This window comes from Thunnus albacares, chromosome 2 (assembly GCF_914725855.1).
Source record: "Thunnus albacares chromosome 2, fThuAlb1.1, whole genome shotgun sequence".
Taxonomy (NCBI): Eukaryota; Metazoa; Chordata; class Actinopteri; order Scombriformes; family Scombridae; genus Thunnus; species Thunnus albacares.
This window is the reverse complement of record NC_058107.1, coordinates 25,859,800-25,886,029: the sequence shown is the minus strand read 5'-3', so window position 1 is coordinate 25,886,029 and position 26,230 is coordinate 25,859,800. Positions and strand designations below refer to the sequence as shown.

Sequence of the window (26,230 nt, the reverse complement as noted above, 5' to 3'; positions counted from 1 at the left end):
AGTTAGCGCAACAGTAAGTTAGCTAGCTAACATTTGAATTAGTGTTAGTTTGGTTAGCGGTAAATTGATCATAGAAAAACTACCAAAAGTCTACCACACCTACAGATAATGTTACAACAAGAGCAATTGGAAAATAGATAAAAGATGCCTATTAATTAGATTTGCTTGGTCATATATCTGAAAAAAATAACAGACTATAACAATGTCAGTTAGTGTTAGCTCAACTGTAACTGCTCTAAAACATCATGGGTTGCTACTTGCAACAGCTGATCAAAATTTAATATCTCATTATAAACTACACTGTAATTATACAATTTCATTCTCAAACTTCAACACTCAAATGAACTCTGAATATCTGTGGACTTTGTTTCACTTTATGGTCGCACGTTAAACTGTTACTTCCCAGTTTCCAGGGTGCCCTGGTGGCTAAATGGTTAAGGCCCACATAAGCACAATGTCAATGATTTGATTCCTGACTGGGTGACCTTTGTTGCATTTCACACTCCTCTCTCTTCCCTTGCTACACTGAGTAAATAAAGGCAAAATGCCAAAAAAATAAACAAAAAAAAAAAGATTCAGTTTCCAACTACCAAACTGAATATTGAGATAATGCCACACAAACCGCAACCTGTAACTTTGGGAATGTGTTGATGTGTGACATTTAGGTAATTCCCTCCGAGAAACTTCTTATTGTCTGTTTATTGACTAAACTGTGGTGACCATATTGAGCAAATTTGATTTAGAAGTGAAAGAGCACTCTTTGTGTTCACATTTAAGATACAAAAGTCTCCAACATGCAGCGCTATTTAGGGGATATTTGAGTGTCTTATACATACCTCTCTAAGCACTTTTATTTGAAACTATGCAAGCAAATCATAAAGGGAACTGGGCATGGATGTAAAAAGGTAGCATTTTAAAATGAAAGAAAGGGTGAATTTTCACGGGGAGATCAATCTATCAATCTAAAAAGCCAGATTATATGCATTCTCATTTTTAGGTAATTAGAAAAAAATGATTCATGTGACATAATCAGAAATATTTCATGGGTGCTGCATCAGGTCTCCACAAAACAAACAAACAAACAAACAAACAAAACAGTTAATCTCATTGTGGCATCACTTATACCTCCCCCACGTCTGAAACCTGACCGGTCATGTTGTTGCTCCACAGAGCTCTCTCTTGTTGTCATGCTGACCTCGACAATAGTCCTTATTGACATCCCGCTCCATCCACTCTTTCGTCACATGTCTCACATTATCTTACCAGGCAGTGATGCCTCTGGAGAAACAAGCAACTCAGAATGCAGTATGCAAAGGAATAATCACTTCAATAATTTCTCAAATTAATTTTCTCCACACTATACTCAGGCTACTTTTGTTGCTTACACATACTTTAAACATAATGAATGTGGTGGTGTTGAACTCCACCTATGAAAGAGTGGAGAACGGAGAAACCCAGAGAGAAGTACTCGCTTGAAACGTAATCTGTTTCATTTGGTTCCTGCTTGAGCGGAGACAGGGAAGTAGAAAAGAGAAATAGACCACAAGGGAGAGGAAGGAAAATAATATCAGTCATGAGAAATGAGGTGATTGTGATGACTGAAGCAAGGAATTATTCAGGGGCCCTAGACAAAAACAAACACAGGCCCTCCTCAATAATCCACCCTTTCCTGATATGCTACTTTGATGTTGAGGTAAATGTAAAATAGGTCTGAATGCAAAGGCTCTCACTGCATCTGAAATGCAAATTATCATATCTGGTGCTGTCTGGAGTAAACAGGAGGAAACATGAAAAATAGGAAGAAATATTGTTACTATCAACATTGGCAGCCACTGTTTGTTTTGATGAGGTTACCACAACTTCACAACACAACTTCAAGTTTACTCTGTGTCAGTGTCAAAACTGAACTGGATAAGTAATCTTTAGGCTTTTCTCTTTTTAACCTCTTTTAAAAATGTAACATCTCTATTATACAGCACTGTGCAAAAGTTTTAGGCAGTTCAGATTCTTATCCATCATGCACTACCATCTGGGAGGCGTCTGATCGGCACCAAATTTACTCTGCAGCATGACAATGATCTCAAACAAACAGCCAGAGTCATAAAGAACTGTCCTGCAACAGATGGCGTGGCCCCCACAGAGCCCTGATCTCAACATCATGGAGTCAGTTTGGGATTGCATGAAGAGACAGAAGTAACTGAGATGTCTAAAACCACAGAGGAACTGTGGCAACTTCTCCAAGATGTTTGGAACAACCGACCTGCCGAGTACCTTGAAAAACTGTGTGCAAGTGTATCGAGAACTGCTGCTGTTTGAAAGGCAAAGCATGCTCACATCAAATACTGATTTCATTTAGGTTTCTTCTATTTACTGAATTTTGTATGAGGTTAACTGATTAATAAAAACTGTTCATTGCATTATTTTTGAAATTATCCGCCCTTTACAGCATCTTTTCAGAAGTGCCTAAAACTTTTGCACAATACTGTATATACTATATGAAGGGTTATGGAGAAAATTAGGAAAAATGGAGAGTAGGGGTTCACATTTGGCTGCTTACATACTGTTACACGCTATTAGAAACAGCTCTGCTGAGAGATACAAGAGGACTGATGTTGCCCCCTACTGGACAGTAGAGATACATGGGCTGGACAAAATGTGACATCCTGTAGAATAAGGCTGATAATATTCTATATTTTTCTTATTGTCAACAAATCCAACAAAAAGACCTAAACCAACAGTGTGTTTGTCCATGTCTCAGTGTTTTCTGACTTTTCTACCCTGTATGTGGCATCCAGCTCCAAGCCTGTAAAATTAATCTCAAATATATATTTCAATTTCTTTACAAACTTAAAAAAACTGCTGGGTACTGTAGTCTTACACAAATGTTACTCAAACAGGAGCAAATACTGTATTTGTTTGGGACTATTTTCAGCAGTGGATTTGGTCCTCTTGTGGATATTTACCACAGCAGAATGGTTTACAGTATATGTGATCAACTCAAAAATAGTGTTCATCATAATGACAGTACAAAGAAAAAAGGAGGGGAAGAAGTGTCTCCCAGTGAAACAGTGTGGCTCATTGATGTGTTTTTAGTTATTTGAACAACAGTGGAGGTCATTTGCAGATATCAGGCTTTACTTGTTACTAGGATCAGTTCATGTTGATTTGGGTCTTTTTTTTAAATGGGATTTGTTGATGACAAGAAAAATATGGAAAAATCACCAGACTTATTCTTAAAATGTTGTGTCCAGTCATATGCAATTTTCACATAATGTTTTGTAGTAAAGATGCAAGATGAATCCTTTGGGTGTAAAGTTCATAATTGTTTTTGGGCTTATATGTAATAAAGTTTTCACAGGACCGACTACAGCCACAACATTGTAAATATTCTCACTTGTCATGTATGTAATGTACTGTAGTCCATTCTGCTTAGGGAATTTTAACCATCCTATTCAGTCAGTTGTTTACAGGATGTAATGAAGTTTAATTATATAAAATGATGTAATTCTTGTAACTTTGTGCAACATTAATCACATCATGTTATTTGTAATATGTATATTTTCATGCCCTTTGTAAAATGTTCACTTTGAGAAAATGAAGACTGTGATAATTAGTCGTGTGACTCAAATGTATTTATCATACCTGTGAGTACTCAGCGAACCTGAAGAAGCTACAGACAAAACACGTTCGCTCTTAATTTAGTCACAGTAAAGTCATTACAGTGTGCGGTTTATTTTGATTTTCATTCTCACTTGTCACTTTATAAAATTGTGAACATGGTCTTGCACAGGACATACGACAGGACAAGATAAGATTGATTTAATCTGTGACAGTATCACAGAATTTATTACCAGTATCAAACAGGTCACCCCATCATTTCAACCACAGGTGAGAAACTAGGCTTTGAACTTCACCCCTTAAATACTCAGACACTCAAGTCAAATCTAACACCAGTCACTTGCCCTCCCATAGATAATGCTCTTATGAACAATTCATTACAGTACAGTAAACAGCAGGACTCATGACTATGGTATGTGCATTATAATGCATTTGATCAAGTCACTTTTGTAGTTCGATGCACTGAAATGCTCAGCATGACGTGAAAATTCAACACATTTTATGCATTTAAACAAAAGTGTTAATTCTCTCATATGTCATTACTCTTCTGCTACTGGTGAAATCTGCTCAGAGGGCACCAACCGAAACACGAAACTTACTGTAGCTAAGCGTACAATCAGAACAATCTTACCGCATAGTGGGGTTGTAAAATTTTATTTGGAGAAATCTGTACATGGAGGTTTTGGCCTTCAGTGTGTTCACATATATAAGCATAATGGGGACACAGACAGGTGGCTCACTGAAGATCAAGAGAAGTGCTATCCATTACTCGAAACTGGACAGGAAGGTCAGTACAATCTGCTTCAGTTTAGCGTCTGATGCCTCTGAGATTTTTCCATCAGCCCTGAAATAGAAAAAAGGTCAAGTCAATTAACAGACCAGTGTTAACCTGGAAACGTCTAATATTTTGGTCCAATACTTGGAAACTCAGTCATTCAAAAGATATTGTTGGCCGTGAAACCGGTCTTACTTGATTGCGGCGAGCAGGTCCTGGTGCTGGCTGAGAATGTGCTGCAAGAAAGCCTTCTCAAACTTTGTGATCTTGCTGGGCTCCATCTTGTCCAGGTGACCTCTGACACCAGCATAGATGACTGTCACCTGTTCCTCAATGGCCATAGGAGCTAAAGGAAGGGTGGAAGGCAGAGTTTAGGGGTCTGATTTTGACACTTAACATAAACTTCAACACCAGCCTAGCATCCTATTACATAATTTCAAGATTTGCCAATTGCTCTTGTGAAATGAGAATAAAGTTTGAAGAAATCAAACACTCACAGTACTGTCCCTGCTTGAGCAGTTCAGTCAGCCTGACACCCCTGTTAAGGAGCTGCTGGGTGGCAGCGTCCAAGTCAGAACCGAACTGGGCGAAGGCAGCGACCTCACGGTACTGAGCCAGCTCCAGTTTCATGGTACCGGCCACCTGCGAGGTAAAAAGAAACAAAGTGTTAAAGATCATCTGAGATTGTAGTGTGCTACCACCTGATTGAGTTTCTCCAGGACAATTGACTGAGGCCAAACTTGAACATGGAGCATACAGATCAGTGTTGCCAACTTAGTGACTTCAGACCCCTTAAGTGACCTTACTTAAAAAAAAAAAAAAAAAAAAAAAAAAAAAAAAAAAAAAAAAAAAAAAAGCAGCTAGCAACATATTTAGTGACTTTTTGAGCAGACCTCTATTCCTCCTTGACGGGAGTCGTCAGTAATTCTCAGTGAATGTTATGTGGGTGGGACAGAGCAGCAGCACGTTCAATGGACCAATCATCAGCCAGATAGAGTCGTGAATGAGCTGTGAATGTGTGTATCTAATGACTAATCATTGATCCTCATTGTTTTTAATTCTAAATGATTTAACTTAACTAAGTTTGATTTTGTTTTGTCAAAATAGACAGAGTTAACAATAGTGAATTTATTCCAGTGCATGATCATCTCTCTATTCATGATATTTCAATTAGAGTTGATACAACAGCCTACATAAATATTATTAGGAGGTAGATTTAGATAAACATTGAGGAGCTGCTTAAAAAGAAAAATAGCTAATGAAATAGCTAGTTAGTCAGTTTAGTTTAATTTAACTTAACTTTCTTTAGACTTTCTTTAAAAAAAAAAATTGTATGTATGCAATTATGTCAGGACGTCATAGAGATGCAAAGCATGTGACATCTAATGACTTTTCCAGCAGGCTTTGGCTACTTTCCACTGAAAATAGTTGCAACGCTCATACAGATGCTCATTTTTTTAAAAACAAGTCTCGGAGCCAGATCTTACCTGCTTCATGGCTCTGGTCTGGGCAGCAGAGCCTACTCTGGACACAGACAGACCCACATTGATAGCTGGGCGGATACCCTTGTAGAACAGCTCAGTCTCCAAGAAGATCTACAACAGACAGATGAAAACAGTCAATATAAGAGCTTTGTAATACAAGATGTTTTTATGAATACAATCAAGGAACACTTGAAATGATAAAAACAACTTTCGTACAAACCTGTCCATCTGTGATGGAGATGACGTTGGTGGGGATGTAGGCAGACACATCACCAGCCTGGGTCTCAATGACGGGGAGGGCAGTGAGGGAGCCACCTCCGAAGTTGTCGTTCATCTTGGCAGCTCTCTCCAGCAGACGGGAGTGCAGGTAGAACACATCACCGGGGTAGGCCTCACGACCAGGAGGACGACGCAGCAGCAGGGACATCTGACGGTAGGCAACAGCCTGACAGGAGGGAAAAAAAATATTTAAAAAAAATTACTGAGTGCCATTTGGGAATACAGCTCCTATTTTCTTATTGAGGTTCATGGAGAGCCCCTTAAAGTTCAAGGTATCATTTAGTGCAACATTTTTAAACTGTGATCAAAAACAATCTAACATTTTAAAATCAATTTCTGGTTTCTCATTACGACTGCAACCTGATCCCTCACCTGCTTGGACAGATCATCATAGATGATCAGGGCGTGCTTGCCATTGTCTCTGAAGTACTCTCCCATAGAGCAGCCAGAGTATGGGGCCAGGTACTGCAGAGGAGCAGCATCAGAGGCGGTGGCAGAGACCACGATGGTGTACTTCATGGCGTCAGCGTCAGTCAGCCTCTTCACCAGCTGAGCCACAGTGGACCTCTTCTGTCCGATGGCGACGTAGATGCAGTACAGCTTCTTCTTCTCATCAGTTCCCTCATTGAAGCGCTTCTGGTTGATGATTGTGTCAATGGCGATGGCGGTTTTGCTGCAGAGTGAACATAAATAATTATATTTGCAAGCTTATTCACCAACTTTGCTCTGGTCTTTACAATTGCACCTGAGCTACAGTCTGCAGATTGCTCACAGGACATTTAAATCTCTGTATGAACTTTATTTCCAAGTATTTACCCAGTCTGCCTGTCACCAATAATCAGCTCACGCTGGCCTCTGCCAATGGGCACCAAGCTGTCCACAGCCTTGATTCCAGTCTGCATGGGCTCCCTCACAGAGATACGGGGGATGATACCAGGGGCCTTCAGACCTACACGCCTACGGGTACTGGCACCCAGGGGACCCTGAGAAAAAAAGAAATATGCATTTTATAGCTGAACCATCAAATCAAGATGCTGACAACTTTTAAAGAGAATACTAAATACTACTATTTAATGTTAACCATCAAATCTTGTTATTTTAATATTTTTTAAAAATCAGCAACCAGAATTTTATTTATGGACATTGTTAAGAAAATTACATAGTATCTATTCATCATAAAAGAAAAAGAGTGCAAGATTTAGTAACATTTCAGGTATTAACAGACTCTTTCACCACACAAGTGGATGCTTACTAATTTAGAAACAGGGCACACTTGTCATTTACAAAAGCTTTTTTTTTTTTTTTAGCCAAGCCTACCACTCAAGGCAGTGGTACCTAGTGTTTTTTGTTTTAATTAAAAATATGACACTACTTTCAACAGGTAGTTTGTTAATCTAAAATATGAGATATGCTGATAAATAGGAAACAGTATCGCTTAAATGGGTACCAGTTAAAAATAGTCTTTCATAGACCAAACAATGGGTTTATTTTTCATTTTCTACTACAGAAGTTATTATAATGGCTTCAGTAACCTTTCCATCGATGGCGTTTCCCAGAGCGTCCACAACGCGGCCGAGCAGCTCCTCACCAACAGGAACATCCACAATAGCACCAGTTCTCTTCACAATGTCGCCCTCCTTGATCAGCTTGTCATTACCGAACACCACAACACCAACATTGTCAGGCTCCAAGTTCAGAGACATGCCCTGGAGGAAAAAAATTAAAACTTGTTAGCACAATGACTTTGATTGCCATTACTGCTTTTACATATAAATGTTAAAGCAATAGTGGCATATAAATATATGAATTTAAGTTGAATTGATGACATTGATGATTTGAGGCTGCCAAGTGTTTAACCTTTTAGTTTAGGAAAAAGGTACACAATGTTCTTTTTAGGTTTGCCTATTCAGGAGGACAGATGGTAAAGTCTTGCATGCATTATGTGCGGTTGTCTGTATTACAGTTTTAAATCTGTAAATTCAGAACTTAATCCAGAAACATTTCAATATTATAGCCTTTTGTGTTTAAAGTGTCCTTTTCGATGTACCTTCAGGCCAGAGGAGAACTCCACCATCTCTTCTGCCTGGACGTTCCTCAGCCCGTACACTCTGGCAATACCGTCACCAATGGACAGCACACGTCCCGTCTCCTCCAGATCTGCAGAGGTGTCTGCTCCCATGATCTTCTCCTCCAGGATTGAGGACACCTCAGCTGTGCCTGTGAGAGATCCGACATGCATGTCATTGAATCTTACTTAGCCACAATGAAATGCTTTCTGATGTGACATCATCTTTAATTTCAGTTAAATGATAAAATTTTCTAAACATGAGGACCACAGTCCCATTAGTAATGAGATTCTCCCCCCCTCAGCAACCAAATCATTCACTAGCTTGATTTGGTTGCTAATATTTATTTAGGATAAATATTGATAAGGCAGACAGAAAGATCACATATTATAATTAATGTTAAGATTATTAAGATATTGTGATGTTGCTGTGATTTTGTCAGTTAATTTCTCAGATGCAAAAGATTAATATCATTTCACTTAGATAGTACCTTTGTTTTTCTCTCTTTGGCGAATTTATCAGGTGGCTAAACATTTAAAATTCTCAACAATGGCAAGAATGAATACTGATGAGCTGGTTTGTCCCAATAATTTTGGGGTAAATATGCAAACCTGAAGTACGCTATTCTGCCTATATGACATGGCAAATATAATGACAAGCTCTGGAAACAAAGTATTAATAAATGACCTTCATTCACCTTCGGGTGCTGACCCATAGTGAGAAGGATACCGTTTGTGTGGTCATGTTTTTGGCTTTCTCACCTGTCTTCTGCAGCCATGGTCTGTGTGTGTGGAGGTGGTTGACCCCGACGCAAGCGGCCGGTACAGCCTTGGACACCTGGATTCAATGACAGTCGGATTTAAGTAAACACTGATTGCAAACATACGTACACTTAACATGTTGCAGCGGCGATTTACTAATAAATATGCAATTAAAAGCCGAGCCAGTGTAACGCTGTGCAACGGTGAGAACATGCGCTGACAGGCTTTCTGACCTTCAAAGCGTGGCTGAATGAGCCGCTAGCTGGTGACTAGCTTTAGCTTGCGTGCTAACTTTAGCGCTGCCTGCTGCAGGACGAAGCCGCTTCACAAGGGCAACGTCAAGACACATTTATTATAACAATTTCAATGTTACAAACACGCATTATCCGTTAAGACGGTTTAGCTGCATTATTTATAAAAGATAAGTCGATGCCAAGTTAGCTAACTTAGCGGCCTGCGGCGTTAACGTTACCCTTCACACCCACAAAGTTCACAATGACATTTAATTAACATGCTGCAACATCTCCATCAGATTCAGATTGTTTGGATAAAATACTTACAAATCCAGCCCTTCTGGGAAGGGTTCTGGCCAAAGCTGCTGCAACTCTCACGGATAACATTTTCTCGGGTTGCTGATGACCTGTCCTCCACCAGAGTGTGAATGTAATGGCTGAATGAAGTCTTCTTCTATTTATGTGACGCTACTGTTAAATGTACTGCTCTGCTGCTTAGTGCTGCCACCTGCTGGCACGGAGAAGTTACGCACGCAAACACATACACATACACACACACACACACAACCTTTTTGTTTTGTCGTTGTTTGTCTTTTGATTAACAAGACAACTTACATGTACATAACATATACAAAAGGGTACACGTAATGAAAATAATAAAAATGTAAAATAAAATATACACTTTTTAATGCTATAGATTAACGCTAGGGGGCATAAAGATATACTGTATATGATTTTTTTAACAGTACAAGCTGTTACAGTTTTAATTACTTGAAAGTGCTGAATTGAATAAACATTGTTTGAACTCTTTGCTAAAGGCAATAAAGCATGGTTTCTTACCTGTAAATTTACATTTATGAACATGGAATTTGGCCATATGCACCCCAACAACTGTATTTTTCACCATTTCAATGGATATCAAAATGCACAGGCAAGGCAAGTTTATTTGTATAACAGATTTTAACAAGGCTATTCAAAGCGCTGTAAATAAAAGATAAAAGGTGTTTAGACAAAGTGTAAATGCAACATAAAGCAATATAAAAAGACATTTAAATACAATTAAAGAGTTAAACAGAAAATAAAAATGAGCTAAAATTGAATGAGACAGATAACAGGAGAGTAAAAGTTACAGTGCACTGTAAGATATTAATCAAAAGCCTAAAATTTGATTTAATAAAAGGCAGCAGCAAACAGTCTTGATTTAAAAGAACTAAGAGTTGCAGCAGACCTCCAGTTTTCTGGGAGTTTGCTCCAGATATGTGGTGAATAAAAACCTGCTTCTCCATTTTTAGTTTTGATTCTGGGGACAGAAAGCAGACCATTCAGTACTTTATGAACAAAAAGCAGTATTTTAAAATAAATTCTTTCACAGACAGGAAGCCAGTGTAAAGATCTGAGAACTGCAGCTATCTGACCCATATTTTAGGGAGACCTGTAAAGACACCGTTACAGTAGTTGAGTCTACTGAAGGTAAATTCATGGATGCGTTGTTCAAAATTCTTTAATCCTTGATATATTCTTCAGGTGATAGTAGGCTGACTTTGAAACAGTCTTATTGTGGCTGTTGAAATTCAGGTCTGTGTGTCTGTGTAATGGCTCTTTTGCCATTACCAATTTAACCTGAATGCTGACTTTTAATCGTTCTTCCTTGGCTCCAAAACAATTACTTCAGTTTTATATTAATTGAAGAAAATTCTGGCACATCCAATCATTGATTTGTTCAATGCACTAGAGAAATATGAAAGAAACGGTCAAAATTTAAAGTCCCCCTCCACTTGAAAATATGTTTTTCTTCTTGTTCCTACAGTTGGATATTTGAGGTTCACTGTGCAGATTTATGGGATTAAATTTGTGTCAAAATAATTGAAAAAAATCTCCTAAGCATCAAACATAAATAAATAAAAAGAATGTTGAATAAAAATAAATTGAGAGCAAAAAAAATCTCAAAGACAAAACTTACAATAAAACTGCCGTAGTTACCTTTTCAGTTTTGCTGCTTTATTTTTCAGCTTCAGTTCAGAATTTTTCTGTTTCAATTCTGACTCAAAGCTCTCATGTGTGTAGGTGTTACAGGGCTGCGTCCCCATTAGCCAATTACTTTTGAAGGGACAGGTTAATGGTAAGTTGTACCTACTTGTTGCACTTCCAAACCACAGACACTGAAAAATTCTGACCTGAAACTGAAAAGTTCAACAGTGAAATGAAAAATTAAGCAGTAAAAAGCTGGCATCACAGAACCATTATCACCTACAATAAAACTGTATAACATGACTGCTACAATTTAAAAAACTAATTATAACTGCATAATTAAATTAAGGAAATAAATAAATACTCCTTTAGATAAAGTCTTGCAAAATGTGATCAACACTGATAAACTGTAGACTAATAAGATTAATTGACTAAGAGAGAAAGTCAAGTGAATTTTTATAACACTTCAAACACAGGAGGTTATTCATAAAATCTACGTCTATGTAAATAACATGTTAACAAAATATTATTTACCAGATAGTTTGCATAAATATTCCAAAAACAGTGCTACTATAAGGTGAAGTATAGTCTTTAGAGCATAACCATGAATACAGATCATTCCAAAAGGGTGAATAAAATATAGCCTACAAATATATATTAAAAAGGTGATTTAATGATTCAGCATTAGATTTATAGAATGTTCATATATTTTATTGAATTAAACTTCAGTTTAAAGAATTCATTACATGGATTTAATCTGTTAATTGTTTTAAGTGATCAGAATCGAGTTTGGAAGAAAACAGGAGGGGCAGAGGACAAGGTTGAGGAGGAGGCCGTAGAGAAAAAGGAGAGTAGGAAGTGGAGGAGAGGAAGAGGTAAAAAGCAGGAGAGTATAAGTGTCATTTAGGAGTCTAAATGAATAATTATTGATTCATGATCAGTACAGTTATAACATATCTAATTTCTGCATTAAATGTGGAGTATTACCCTTCATTGCTGAAGCTTTGGCATCTTCTAATGGTAAAAAGATAAACTGCATGGTGTCAGTTTAATGAACACAGATTACATGAAGTGTTTTTTAATGATAAAAATACTTAAATATTGTTATTATAATTGTACTAATGACTATTGTTGATCACACTGCTACCAAAAGTGATGTTTTCAATACAAACATTGAGGCTTCATCCTGATCTGGATACTTGACTTTTAAAGTAACAGAGACTCAAAGAGAAATTCTCATGATCACCCTCCAGTGGTCACTGTCAGTAACTACAACTCTACAGCACCATAGACTAAAAAATGATGGACGTAGCCACCATGACATCACCCATTGGTTTGTGGACTCCCATTTTGAAGTCTCGAGTTTGCATTTTGACTGTCGCCAGTTTGGACTTTTGGAGCCAAAATTGACCATATTTGGACAAGGGGGTAGAGCCATGGATGTATAAAGAGAACTGGATACAGCGTTGGAGGCGGGGCCCTGTTCTTTCCTATGAAAGTTGCTCAGTGGCATATGAAGCAAAAAAAAAAAAAAATCGATTTCCAGGTATGAAAGTACCCAGATCTTCCACATTGTGCGGCCCATAGAGCATGCACACTAGTGACTTTCACTGGCCAAGCTGGCTTCTTCTGGTTTAGCCCTCTGGCTAACTTGAATGGGGATAAAACAATTCAATCATGCGGCTCTTCTAGGCTTTTGAAATGTGATTGGACCGAATGGATTTAATTCTAACATGGGCATTTTAACATGGGGCTCTATCTGTATTGACTCGCTTTTGAGGCCAACCTCAAGTGGCCATTCAAGGAACTGCAGTTTTAGGCACTTTAAGCCCTGGAGGTTGCCGCTTGGCATAGACCATATAACAATACATATATGTATGTGATTGACAAACAAATTGGAACCAAAAGGAAGAATAAAGCCATATTTTAAACTACACAAAGTCCTTGACTTTGTCATCTGTTGATGAATACTGATTTGAGAGTTTCAAGTGTACAGTGTGGACTCTCCAGTCCAGTAGACAGCAGCTTCACTCCTGAATCCTGCAGGTTGTTGTTACTTAGTTCCAGCTCTCTCAGACTGGAGGTCTGGGAGCTGAGAACTGACAGAGCTTCACAGCTTCTCTCTGAGAGGCCACAGTCAGTCAGCCTGGACAGGAAATAAAATGGAAAAAACAAGTAAGAAGTTATTTATTTTTCTCTCCTGTTCAAAAGATTGTGTATAGTGTATTTAATAATGATGAATAAATAATGATGAACAAATCCAACTATCTGTCTACTTACAAAGCTTTTTTGGAGGCTTGACCACTGGCAGCAGCCTCAGAAGAGCTTCCTCTGAAGTATTTCTTCAGGTCAAACACGTCCAGATGTTTTTCTGATGACAGTAAGATGAAGACCAGTGCTGACCACTGAGCAGGAGACAGTTTACCTGTGGAGAGACTTCCTGATTTCAGGCACTGTTGGATCTGCTCCACTAGAGAATGATCATTCAATTCATTCAGACAGTGGAACACATTGATGCTTCTCTCTGCAGAAAGATTCTCACTGATCTTCTTCTTGATGTACTCAATTGTTTCCTAATTGGTCTGTGAGCTACTTTCTGTCTGTGTCAGCAGACCTTGTAGGAGAGTCTGATTGGTCTGCAGTGAAAGACCCAGGAGGAAGCGGAGGAACAAGTCTAGGTGTCCATTTGGACTCTGTAAAGCTTCATTCACAGCACTCTGGTAGAGATGTGTCATCACGGATTCCTGTTTGGTTTCAGACTTCTGGGATGTTGTTTGTTCTTCTGCCAGCAAATTGACTCTAGAGCTTATGAATGTCAGATGGACATGAAGAGCAGCCAGAAACTCTTGAGCGCTTAGATGGACGAAGCAGAACACCTTGTCCTGATAGAGCCCTCTCTCCTCTTTAAAGATCTGTGTGAACACTCCTGAGTACACTGAGGCTGCTCTGATATCGATGCCACACTCTGTCAGGTCTGATTCATAGAAGATCGGATTGCCTTTCTGCAGCTGCTCAAAAGCCAGTTTTCCCAGAGACACAATCATCTTCCTGCTCTTTTTATTCCAGTGTGGATCTGTCTCAGATCCTCCATCATATTTGATGTTCTTCAGTTTTGTCTGTTTAGTTTCCCCCTGATGAGGTTTATTAGCAGCACATCCACTGAGGTAGACTCTGTAACATCAGTCAGAATCTGACTGTTGTGGAAATCCAGAGGAAGTCGACACTCATCTAGACCGTCTAAGATGAACACAACCTGGAACTCTTCAAACCTGCAGATTCCTGCTTCTTTGGTTTCAGTAAAGAAATGATGAACAAGTTCCACTAAGCTGTACTTTTTCTCTTTCAGCACATTTAGCTCTCTGAAAGTAAATGGAAATGTGAACTGTATGTCCTGGTTGGCTTTGTCTTCAGCCCAGTCCAGAGTGAACTTCTGTGTTAAGACTGTTTTCCCAATGCCAGCCACTCCCTTTGTCATCACTGTTCTGATTGGTTCATCTCTTCCAAGTGTGGCTTTAAAGATGTCTTCATGTCTGATTCTTGTTTCTGGTCTGACTGGTTTCCTGGATGCTGTTTCAATCTGTCTGACCTCATGTTCATCATTGACCTCTGCAGTCCCTCCCTCTGTGATGTAGAGCTCTGTGTAGATCTGATTCAGAGGGGTTGGATTTCCTGCTTTAGCAATTCCCTCAAACACACACTGGAACTTCTTCCTCAGGTGAGATGTGAGTTTAGACTGACAACCTGCCGACCTTCCCAAATTAACACACAAGAAATAAGATCAATAATTGATTCATGAAAAAAACATGTTAAATTCCCCTAAATAATGCATATATGAAGATATTCTCCTTCATCTCTTGAAACATCAGTAAATGTCTCATTTATCCATCGTGTTAAGTCTTTATAGAAATCCTCTTACTGCTCTGCAGACAGTCAGCCAGCTCTGCCTGCTTCATTCTCCTCAGGAAGTGCAGGGTGATCTTCAGAAATGCCTCTCTGCTGCTCCTCCTCTGCTCTTCCTCCTCACAATCCAACACCTCCTCATCCTCCCTCTGATGCTCTAAGCATTCTGGGTTATCTGAACTCAGAACCCTCTGCATCTTCTTCAGCTCGTTCTTCACAAAAGTGACGATGTTCTCCTCCAGCAGCTGGAACAGAATACTATATAAATGACATGTTCAAACTAAAATCATGAAGCAAACATCAGATCCATGTTGGAAAGGCTGACAATCCACTAGTTTACAAAGTGCAGCATGGAGATGTTTGTGAACAGAATAGATGTAAAAGTTGTTGTTGTACATGTATAGACCATAAATATGGAGTCCAGGTGTGTTTGATGCTGCTGGGCAGACTGACCACTGGGTACCTCTGAGCTCTCCTAGTCTACTCTGCGGAGGCATCAAGAAGAATGAGCTTACATTATGTTTTTCCATACAGAGACAGACACATGCTAAAGGTCCATCAAGTGAGATTTGCATGTGAACAGAGAATCAGACGACTCCCTGTAGTGGTAAAGCTTTACTAGTCTTGCTGATCCCACTGAGAATCAACAGCTCTGTCCGTTTGTAGCTTTCAGCTCAGTATTTTGCTTCATCTGTCAGTTTGGTTTAGTCTCAACAGCTCTCATCAACCCACCGTAAAGATCTTGCACAGAGTTATAGAATAATACTGTATCTAAAACATGTCAAATTCAAACTGTTTTAACAGAAACAACAAACTAAAATGATCTAATTATCAACATTATGGATCTCTTATGAAGCTAAACTTACTCACATCAGAAATATCAATAAATGATCCAAATCTCAAATAATTTAACTGAGAACTATTAATCCTGATTTAGAGTTTGGGTCATATTGTCCAATAACTCAATTTTTATACAGAGAACAACTAACTTTTTATCAGATGAATGTTGTTGTTTAAAATTAATATCAAAACCCTTTGACTGGTCTCTCTTGAAGGATACACAGCTAGGTTCAGGTCCAGGTCCAGCAGAGTCTGGTCTGTACTACCGCTCTGGGCTTCAACACAACACTTAGAGAGCTTTGAGTGTGAATAGTGGTGGTGGAGTGATGTCAAGTCAAGTTGATTTATATAGCATGTTTAAAAACAACCGGAATGAAGTTCTGTACAAATTATAGAGAAAGGCACAACAATAGCGACTGATATGACAAAAAGCACATATAGTAGTAAAATGTGATGTGATGTGAATGGAGAACAGTCATGGACAATTAGAGATCCTCATCTCACCTCTGAGCATTGGTCTGGCTGTCATGTTCCCAACACAGAGAGCTTTTAGAGGGAGGGACTCCTTCCTCTCAGTCCTCACATTGATTCATGCTGCTGAAGTCACATCCACATCAGTCACACACACTTTCTACCTTCATCTGGAAAGGAAAGGAACACAAATCATCCTTTACGTCATTTCTCCTGCGAAATCTTACATATCAGCTGTTCCTATTGTGATTGGCTGTTATCTTCCACCATATATCAGTATGAGGCAGAGAGAGCTGCCATCAGTTGCTGTACTTCTTCTATCAGTCCACTACATGGCGTCATGGAGCTGCAGTGATGTGAAGCGCAGCACACATGATGCACAGAGGAGGATTTACATTCACCAACACGCACTGGCTGAATTTGAGAGGAAGCTTCATTAATCAATTCATTAGTTATTCATTATTCCTTATAACACTGTGCAGGCAAGAAATATCTGATGAGTCACAGTAAATGCCATTTGACATGCATTATATTGAAAAAGTGTATGTACACCCCCACCAACTATGACCTCAGTAATAAACATGAAGTAGAATTACTGAAGTAGTGAAAATATAGAAACTTCATAAAAGAATTTATGGCAGAGCTGTTGTATTGGATTGCATTAGATTGTTCCTAATAAAGTGCTCAGTGAGTGTACTTTTGGGTAGTTTAATCTATAATAGTGGGTGGTATTTTATATGTGCACTCATATAATGTAGAAGGGCATGTGCATTTGATTGATTGTATCTGTTTTTAATTGTTGTTGCTGTGGTGATAATGATGTCTATGTCTGATACAATTTATTTTTTAAATTTAAAATCTTAATCATAGCAGTGGAAAAAATGTACTGGAGTAAATATAAAATATCTCCCTGTTATGTAGTGGAGTGGAAGTATAAAATAAATGGAAGTACTGGAGTGAATGCACTATATCTAAGTTGCAAAAGCAGAAGGATCCTTCCAAAAAACCTCTAAATAGTTCCAAGATAAATGACTGATTCTCAAGACTTTTGATGACACACATTTGATGACACATTTAAATAAAGAAGCAACACTAGTTCATTTTGTGGCAATAAGATGAGTGCTGTCTTTCTGAATACATACATATTAAGGCTGCAATATTTATTTAATAAAATATCTTAAGCCCCTCACCACCCACTGAACGCCCTCCGCTGCTGTCTCCACATCAGTCCTGTATTATAAGTATAAACAGGTCTATAAATAAACAGACGGAGCTCCACGGGCTGATTCAAGAAAGCCTGCCTTACGGCAGTCATCAGTAAGTTGTGGAACACAATAACAACTCTGTGTTCAATTACTGAGGGTGAATTCACTTCTAATGTTAATCCACACATTCAAACCCCTCAACTACAAAATACCGGAAAATGTTCCAGCCGTTAAATTAGTTGTGAAACGACACTTTCAACAACCAAACGGCAGATTTATGCTGTTTACACAAATGAACAAGGAACAATTAAAGTGTCAAACAGTGGAAACTGTCGGTAACATTACCTTTAGATGGAGAAGAATCTGCATCACGATGTCAGAGAAAGAGAGAGTAAATGTAAACAGGAAACGTGTGAGAAACGTGTGAGAAAGCGAGCTGCTGTGTGACGGTTACCTGTAGACTGTATGCATCCATGCTGTATGCGATGACCTTGCTTCTTCTTTTTCTTCTTCTTCCTGTTTAATGGCGAATTGCCATCATTCGGAGCACTATCATTACCAACTGTTGAATTAGATAGTTCTTCAATCCTTGTTATTAAACCCGTGCTTTGAGAGGTGGAGACATGTTTTAAAATAGAATTTCCAGAGTCATTTGTAAAGAGTGTTTTCAAGTCCGTCCGATCAATCCCTTTATGTTCTAGTTCATTCTTTAACAGCTGTCTATGTCTTGTATATGTGAGACAATGAAAAAAGATGTGATCCACAGTTTCCATGGCCATCACAAGTTCCGCTCAGATACTTCCCAATGAGATGTAGCGATGAGTTTAATTTTGTGTGTCCCACTCTTATTCTGCTGATCAGGCACCTATGTCTCCTGTTTTTCCCCTGCTGCCTTGCCTCTCCAACCTCTTGTTGAATCTGATATAAATGTCTTCCTTTAGTTTCCCTGTCCTATAGCCTTTGCCACTGTGCCTTAATCCTGCTCCATACAAAAGCTTTTGCCTCTATCTTGCTTATTGCTATTACAACTTTTACTTGGTTTCTATCTAATTCATTTTTGGCATGATGATCCACAACCTTACTTCCCCAGATGCCCACATGCACTGGTACCCATGAAAACTGTACATTAATTCCTAATCTAATAATTCTATATAAAGATTGCATAATGTCATAAAGGATACCCTGTCTGCATCGTGAAGGGGTATGCTTGAGACTAGCCAGGGCTGGACTTGAGTCTGAGCAAAGCAGTATACACAAAGGTTTGACTTCCTCTATCCATTGCAGGGCTAACAAGATTGTCATCATTTCAACTGCATATACAGATATATGATCTGTAGTTCTCTTGTTCACCTTCACTTTAACTCTGGGACATAAAATCACTACTTGTTTTCCCATTCTCTCATTTTTGACCCATCTGTAAATATTTGTACATTTTGCCATATCTCTCATGTAATACAGTGTTCACATAAGCCTGCAGATTAAATGCTTTGTTACTTGAATGAACATGATCCAAAATTGAGAAATCAATAGATGGTTGAGACAGTAGCCATGGTGGAACAGCTGGCATTAAAACAGTTTGAGTAATAGCCCAATCATTGACTTCCAATTCCTTAGTTATATCTGATATGATTGTGCGAAAACTCTCCTTTTTGATTTTGCTACTTTCCCAAAATCTATCCATAACCCTTTTAGTAGGTGTAAATCTTTATAACTCTGTAGATTTGCCCCCCGATAATTAGCCATTAATTGTCTCCTTCTTAACTGGAGTGCTGACAATGGTGTTGATTTGACTGCCCCACAACACAACCGCAGTGTTTGAGTCTGAATTCTGTCTAACTTTTTTAAAGAGGTTCGAGCTGCTGATTCAAATACAACCCCCCATAGTCTAGAACTGATCTAATCAAAGCTATATAGATATTTTTTCTAGCTAGTCTATCAGCTCGTCAAACAGTGCCTGTCAAGCATCTCATAATGTGACAGGACTTTCTTACATTTATCTTCAATTTTGTCCATACGAGTCTTCCATGTGAGCAATGCATTAAACCATGATCCTAAAAACTTGAACACTTTAATTTTTCTTAATCTTTGATTATAAAGTTTCAGGCAAACATCTTCATGAACTTTCTTTCTCAAAACAGTTTTAGATTTTTCTTCAGATAATTTAAATCCCCACATCAGAGACCAGTTTTCAACTTCATTGATAGCTTCCTGAACTTCTTTAACAACATACTCTACATTTCTTCCTCTTTTCCAAATTGCCTCGTCGTCTACAAAAAGTGATTTTCCAATATCTGGACTGACTTGCTTATATATATCAATCATTATGATTGAAAGTAACAGAGAACTAATAACACTGCCTTGAGGAGTACCATTGTCAACTAAATATTTCTCTGAAAAAGAATAGGCAATACAAACTTGAATAGACCTGCCAAATAAAAGTCCTTTATCGAATTATACATTTTGCTGCCAACACACCATGTTATCTAAATTTATCAAATTTTTTTTTGATCAGTAGTTTTTTATTGTTTTTCTTTTCAAACAGGTCAAGAAACACATCAGATACATCATATGCTGTTGAATGAGCTGAGAGACAGGACACATGTAGTAGAAACAATGTCAAAGTTAAACTAAAATACAAGAGTAAACTAAAAACTTTATTGAAAACTTCAAGCTGGCATCACGGAACCATTATTGCCTACAATAAAACTGAGTAACATGACTGTTACAATTTAAAACTAATTAAAGAAGAATATAATTCTATACAAAAATAAATACTCCTTTACATTAAGTCTTGCAAAATGTAATCATGACTGATAAATTGTAGATTTTAGAGAGAAGGTCAGTTAATTTTTAAACACAAGAGGTTATTCATAAAATCTACATCTATGTAAATAATCATGTTAGCAAAAATAATATTGTTTACAAGATTGTTTTCATAAATATTGCAAAAACAATGTTACAATATTAGAAAGTTGAAGTGTAGTTTTTAGAGCACAGCCATGAATACAGATTGTTCCAAAAGAACGATTAAGATATAGCCTACACTCATATATTAAAAAAGGTGCTTTAATGATTTAGCATCAGATTTACAGAATGTTCAAATATTCTGTTGAATATTAAACGTCAGGTTAAAGAATTTGTTACATGATTTAACCTGTTTATTGTTTTAAAATCCAACTCTGTTGCTTTTGGAGAAAATGTTGAATATTTGGTTGCAACTGTAAAGTGATCAGAGTTGAGTTTGGAGGAAAAAAGAGGAACAGCAGAGGAGGAGGTAGAGGAGGAGACCGTAAAGAAGGAGGAGAGTAGGAGGTAAAAAAAGGAGAGTATAAGTGAATAAGAGGAGGAGGTAAAAAAGAGTATTAGTGGAGGAGAGGAGGAGATGAAATGAAGGAAAGTATGAGTGGAGGAGAGGATGAAGTAAAAAGAAGGAGATTATGAGTGGAGGAGAGGAGTAAAAAGAAGGAGAGTATAAGTGGAGGAGATGATGAGGTAAAAAAAGGAGTATTAGTGGAGGAGAGGAGGAGATGAAATGAAGGAAAGTATAAGTGGAGGATGTAAAAAGAAGGAGAATATAAGCCTCCATCACCGCCTCTATCACTGCTGCAACTGCCGCCATCACCGCCATCACTGCCACCACTGCCACCACTGCCACCACCGCTACCACTGCCACCACTGCCACCACCATCATCACCTCCACCGCTGCCATCACCACCACTTCCAGTCTTGTTCTTGTTATGTTGTTCTTGTTATCTTGTTCTCTGTTATCTTGTTCTTGTTATCTTGTTCATGTCTCGTTCTCTGTTGTCTTGTTCTTGTTATCTTGTTCTCTGTTATCTTGTAATTGTTTTCTTGTTCTCTCTGTTATCTTGTTCTTGTCTCATTCTGTTATCTTGTTCTCTCTGTTATCTTGTTCTCTGTTATTGTGTTCTTGTTATCTTGTTCTCTTTGTTATCTTGTCCTCTGTTATCTTGTTCTTGATATCTTGTTATCTTGTTCTCTCTGTTATCTTGTTCTCTGTTATTGTGTTCTTGTTATCTTGTTCTCTCTGTTATCTTGTTCTTGTCTCATTCTGTTATCTTGTTCTCTTTGTTATCTTGTCCTCTGTTATCTCGTTCTTGATATCTTGTTATCTTGTTCTCTCTGTTATCTTGTTCTTGTTATCTCATTCTCTGTTATCTTGTTCTTGTCATTTTGTTCTTTTTATCTTTTTCTTGTGTTGTTCTGTTATCTTCTTGTTATCTTGTTTTTGTTATCTCATTCTCTCTGTTAACTTGTTCTTATATCGTTCTCTCTTTGTTATCTTGTTTTCGTTATCTCATTCTCTCTGTTAACTTGTTCTTATCTCGTTCTCTCTTTGTTATCTTGTTCTTGTCATTTCATTCTCTCTGTTATCTTGTTATCTTGTTATCTTGTTCTTGTGTCATTCCCTCTGTGGTCATGTCAGTTGTGACCATGTTGTTGTCACAAACTAAACCTCCTGTTGGTGTTTCTACTCTTCAGGTTCATGAGTTCCGTACCCAAGTCGGTCTGCAGAGGGAAAGTGAGCCCAGAAGGTTCTAGCTAGATCATCGATGTGTTGGTATCCGGCATGTTTCCTCAGCTCCTCCACCCAGCCGAAGAAGTCGGAGGAGGTCAGCGCCCAGTTGGGGACGTTGCGCTTCTGTCTTCCTCCTGCGAAGGAAACAAAGTGGATTTCTGCTCAATGTTAAGCATCTTCAGACTGTTTTTTATGATCACTTCTTCTGTTGCACATTTTCAACATGTCTCAGGCAAACATATCAGCATTTTGTGTCTGTAGTATTTTGAGATATTTAAAATCTCACCTTCGTCTGTGTCGACCCCGCCCTCCTCTGCACCTGAAACACAAAGAAGAAGCTCAGGGAATCTGCTGAGAGCTGAACTTTGTTGTGATTTCTTCTTCTGGCTCTTATTTGGCTTTTCTGTCTTTTCCTTTGTCTCTTCTGCTGCATCAGAAACCTGCTGGTGAGAAACTCAGTGATCTGTAAATCAGGAGGTGTGAGACCTCGTCTTACTCTCACACACTCTCTGCTTTGGCTCACAGAAATGCAACACTCAGAGGAAACACAGGAGGGCGAGAAGGGTCGAGGTTTGTTGTCATCTTCAGCACAGATCCTCAGAAAATATCGTCAGTGTGAGAAATGTTTGTCTTCGAGCTGAGCAAGTCAGGATATGGGCATTATTTCTTTCTAAGCTTCTCAAGTTTTGTCTCTCAGGCTGAATGAGACAAAACTTAGGGCTGAAAATAAACTTTCACCTCCTCAGGATGTTTTAAATGTTTTAAAATAAAACAATATTATTAAATAATTAAATAGAGGAATAAATAAGGAGGCTCTTCAAAAAAGAGTGTGATAATCATCATTTCCATTTAATATAATAATATTGAGTCTTATTTAACAACCTGAATGACAATTTTCCAAATGTTGCTATTGGTTCAAGCAACATAGATAATATGTTGACTATAATATAATTATATATATTTAACCCTTACATACTGTTCATATTCAGACTCTTCACAGTATCCTGCATAATTGATCCTTATATCAAATTTGTGCACAACAAATCATTTATAAATACCTCATCAGTCACAGATAAATATGTGATTAATCCTTGCTGAAGCTTTCAGACAGTAGAGAGAGTTTATTCTTTAGTTTTTATGATTTTTGTTTATGGAGAAAAAACATTTACAATCACACTATATAATGGTACTGTGTTACGTAAAACAGGGGAACATAGCGAGTTCAATGAATTATTTTAAATGTGAAGAAAGCAAGAGTATTTTTTTTAGTTTTGAATAAATATGGGTCAAACACTCTACAAAAAATGTATATCAGCTGCACACAAATGTTTTTAAAAAGTTGAAATATTTCCATTTTTGTATATTCTGGGTCACATTAGGGGAAGTCATCAAATTTCAGGCTAAAAGTATTTAGTGTGTTTTTACTGCTCTCAAATGTAAAAATGGATCAAATTTGACTCTGAACAGTATGTAATGGTTAACCAGAGCGCAAAATATAGAAGTGTCATCATACATTTTGTCTTGATTTAGCTTAGCAAGTTTAGCAGGTGTAGCATTATTTAGAATTACAGTGATTTATGGATGTACAGAGAGTGAAACTGTGCCTCTTTCAGGTCAGAATGAAGCATTCATACTGTATGTCAATATGAATTCCAACAAACAGAGGAAAAATATGTTTAGTTGAACCCATCCAGATTGAATTGTTGGAGTTTATTTGTGTCTCACCTGCAGGCACCAGCAGCGTGAGGACAGACAGCAAGATGAAGACACTCAGCAGCTGACGAATCATCATGTTTCAGCCCAACTGCAGAATCAAACAACACATGATCAGAGGATTTTTATCTCTTAAACTGTAAACTCTTAAAACCTGTGATCATTTCTCCTCACTGCTGCATCAGTCTTTCATTTGAAACTATTTTAAAAAAAATCTGATTTAGCTTCTACTTCAAGTTCATGAAAAACCATTTTCCATTTTTCTATTATTCAGCCTTATTATTTATTATTATTATTATTACTATTATTATTATTATTATTATTTAATTGTGGTAATTTTACATCACTGTCTCCTTGGGTTTCAGTGTATGTAAAGCACTTTGTAAAATTGTAATATACAAAATATATAAAATTGCTATACAAATGAAGTTTATTATTATTATTATTATTATTATTACTATTATAAGAGCAGAAAAGGTTTTGATTTGACTTGATTCAAGATAAATCTCCAATCAGAAGCAGAGACATCCAGATATAAAAAAACACAACATAAAAGCATCAAATATACACAAATCCCTGAAACAGAGAAGGAAATATACAATTAAGATTTCAAAATTAATGTGGCTTGTAAAGGTGCTACACAAATAAACTTTTAGTTGATGAACTTCATTTCCAAAATGTGAAAATGTTAAAGACTCTAAAATCAGACACATGATTATTTCTAATAATAAGAGTTTCTTAACGGACTGTAAGTCTTGTTTGGTGAAATTTGGATAAAGATTTTGAAGTTTGACGGCAGGAGCCTAGTTGATGTTAGAGATGTTTGTATCTCTCAAATGAAGTTAATAAAAGCAAAAATCTTTTCTTTTTAGCTGATAAAGTAAACTGGAGAACTGTACCTGGATCTGTAGATGTGATAGTTTCTCCTTGATGCTTGCAGCTCTGTGTGCAGTCTGTGTTAAGATATTGAGCTGAGAGGTTTTTAGTTTCTTCTTTGTTTCCTCTCTCAGCTCCTCGTCACATACCTGATCTGACCTCTGACCTCTGACCTGCTGATTCTCACAGCAGAAGAAGACAAACAGACGTCTGTATTCATTCTTTGTGTGCAGAATGTTAACCAACACACGTGTTTCACTTTTTTCTTCCTGGCGTTTATGTAAAAGCAGTTTTACATTTTTTTTTTCATTTTTCTTTTATGCTTCCAAATATAATTATTAATGTACATAATTTATGTAAAAATGTCTCTTTTCATTAAAAGTTGAATTGTGTGAAGAAATGAGAAACTCACCCTGCACTAAACTGCACTATGTGTGTCACGTGTGGTACAGGGCAGAAAGGTTGAGTTCCCAAATGCAGATAATACAGACTGGCAGGTTATATGAGAAGGGATTTTAATGAGGAATCCAAAACACAGGCTTATAGATCATAACGGGGAGTCAGTCCAAAATCAGGCTGAAGGTCTAAACCACAAGTTTCCTATTCAGCCTCTGAAAAAAGTTTGAAAAAATAACTCAAATGATATCAGGGTTATCTCAGCTTGGTTTTGAGAGTTACAAATTTTCACTGAAAGCTTGCCTTATAAATTGGAGGTGTGGAGTTTGAAAGCAGTTGGCATTTAGGAGGCTGGGAGAGGGTCTAAGAGAGTTGTCAAGTGGGTTGGACGCCCCTGGTTCATGCACAGTTTCAAGCACCTCTATGGCTTTGATTGACATGAAAGTCTCCAGGTTAAATCATCAGTCCAAAAGGTTAAAGGGGACCTATTATGCTAATTTCCAGCTCTATTTTTTGTGTGTTTTTTCAAAAAAAATTCTGGGACTCCAGTAGATTAGCTTTGCATGATTCACAGTTTAAAACACTCCTTATTTATCTTATACTGGCCCTTTATGCAGCCCCTCAGTTCAGCCTCTGTCTCTTAACAGGCAGTTTTAGTTTCTGTCTCTTTAAGGCCCCCCTCCTGATGAGCCCACTCTGTTCTAATTGGCCAGCTTTCTGGAAGTCTGCCCAGGGGCAGCTGTATCAGAGTTGTGTTAAGTTACCGTTGATGCAAACCCAACATTTCCTGCTTAACTGCTTCATATGAATAACTTTTAAATTATTAAATTACAGGAGAATTCTTGTGAAGAATTTACAGGAAATTAAACATGTTCCTCACCAAATAGTAGAGCTTCATTAGCATCACTAAAAACTGGTCAAAACAACAATATATGGACATATTTTGAGCTCTTTGTTAAGCTGTTCAGTTACAGATAATGCAGGGAGGAAAAGTACAAGCACAAACAGCCACAGTGAGATGACTGATGAAGAGCTGCAGACAACCAGCACACCTCCAAGCGGTAAACAACCTTTTTGCTTTGCCCTGCTGTGTAATGGAAAAACA

At 37.8% G+C, this 26,230-nt stretch overlaps 2 protein-coding genes and 2 long non-coding RNA genes across 4 annotated transcripts; all 4 read right to left on the bottom strand.

Annotated features, from left to right (window-relative positions):
• Positions 1–3,814: 3,814 nt before the first annotated feature.
• Positions 3,815–9,674, bottom strand: LOC122998279 (ATP synthase subunit alpha, mitochondrial-like). Its single transcript, XM_044375078.1, has 11 exons — positions 9,544–9,674; positions 8,984–9,059; positions 8,204–8,373; positions 7,689–7,862; positions 6,973–7,139; positions 6,529–6,829; positions 6,098–6,322; positions 5,881–5,988; positions 4,891–5,035; positions 4,589–4,739; positions 3,815–4,462 (listed from the first exon to the last, which is right to left on the bottom strand). The coding sequence occupies exons 1-11, from the start codon at positions 9,601–9,603 to the stop codon at positions 4,384–4,386; spliced, it is 1,656 nt and encodes a 551-aa protein (XP_044231013.1). The 5' UTR covers positions 9,604–9,674; the 3' UTR covers positions 3,815–4,383.
• Positions 9,675–12,445: 2,771 nt separating this feature from the next.
• Positions 12,446–26,147, bottom strand: LOC122998276. The gene is made up of 3 exons (XR_006407384.1): positions 26,138–26,147; positions 24,879–24,883; positions 12,446–12,912 (listed from the first exon to the last, which is right to left on the bottom strand). It is a non-coding gene; the product is annotated as an uncharacterized LOC122998276 (long non-coding RNA).
• LOC122998268 lies at positions 15,163–16,147 on the bottom strand. The gene is made up of 3 exons (XR_006407383.1): positions 16,074–16,147; positions 15,491–15,569; positions 15,163–15,329 (listed from the first exon to the last, which is right to left on the bottom strand). It is a non-coding gene; the product is annotated as an uncharacterized LOC122998268 (long non-coding RNA).
• On the bottom strand, positions 21,773–24,889 carry otos2 (otospiralin 2). The gene is made up of 4 exons (XM_044375052.1): positions 24,753–24,889; positions 23,866–23,944; positions 22,427–22,459; positions 21,773–22,274 (listed from the first exon to the last, which is right to left on the bottom strand). The coding sequence occupies exons 2-4, from the start codon at positions 23,930–23,932 to the stop codon at positions 22,093–22,095; spliced, it is 282 nt and encodes a 93-aa protein (XP_044230987.1). The 5' UTR covers positions 23,933–23,944; positions 24,753–24,889; the 3' UTR covers positions 21,773–22,092.
• Positions 26,148–26,230: the final 83 nt, after the last annotated feature.

Coding starts and splice junctions, on each gene's coding strand:
- LOC122998279 (XM_044375078.1), bottom strand. CDS start 9,603: ATGTTATCCGTGAGAGTTGCAGCAGCTTTGGCCAGAACCCTTCCCAGA. Junction 7,140..7,688: donor GAAACGCCATCGATGGAAAG/GTTACTGAAGCC, acceptor TTTTTTTCTCAG/GGTCCCCTGGGTGCCAGTAC. Junction 4,740..4,890: donor GCTCAAGCAGGGACAGTACT/GTGAGTGTTTGA, acceptor CCCTTCCTTTAG/CTCCTATGGCCATTGAGGAA.
- otos2 (XM_044375052.1), bottom strand. CDS start 23,932: ATGATGATTCGTCAGCTGCTGAGTGTCTTCATCTTGCTGTCTGTCCTC. Junction 22,460..23,865: donor CACGCTGCTGGTGCCTGCAG/GTGAGACACAAA, acceptor TTTGTGTTTCAG/GTGCAGAGGAGGGCGGGGTC. Junction 22,275..22,426: donor CGGGGTCGACACAGACGAAG/GTGAGATTTTAA, acceptor TTTCCTTCGCAG/GAGGAAGACAGAAGCGCAAC.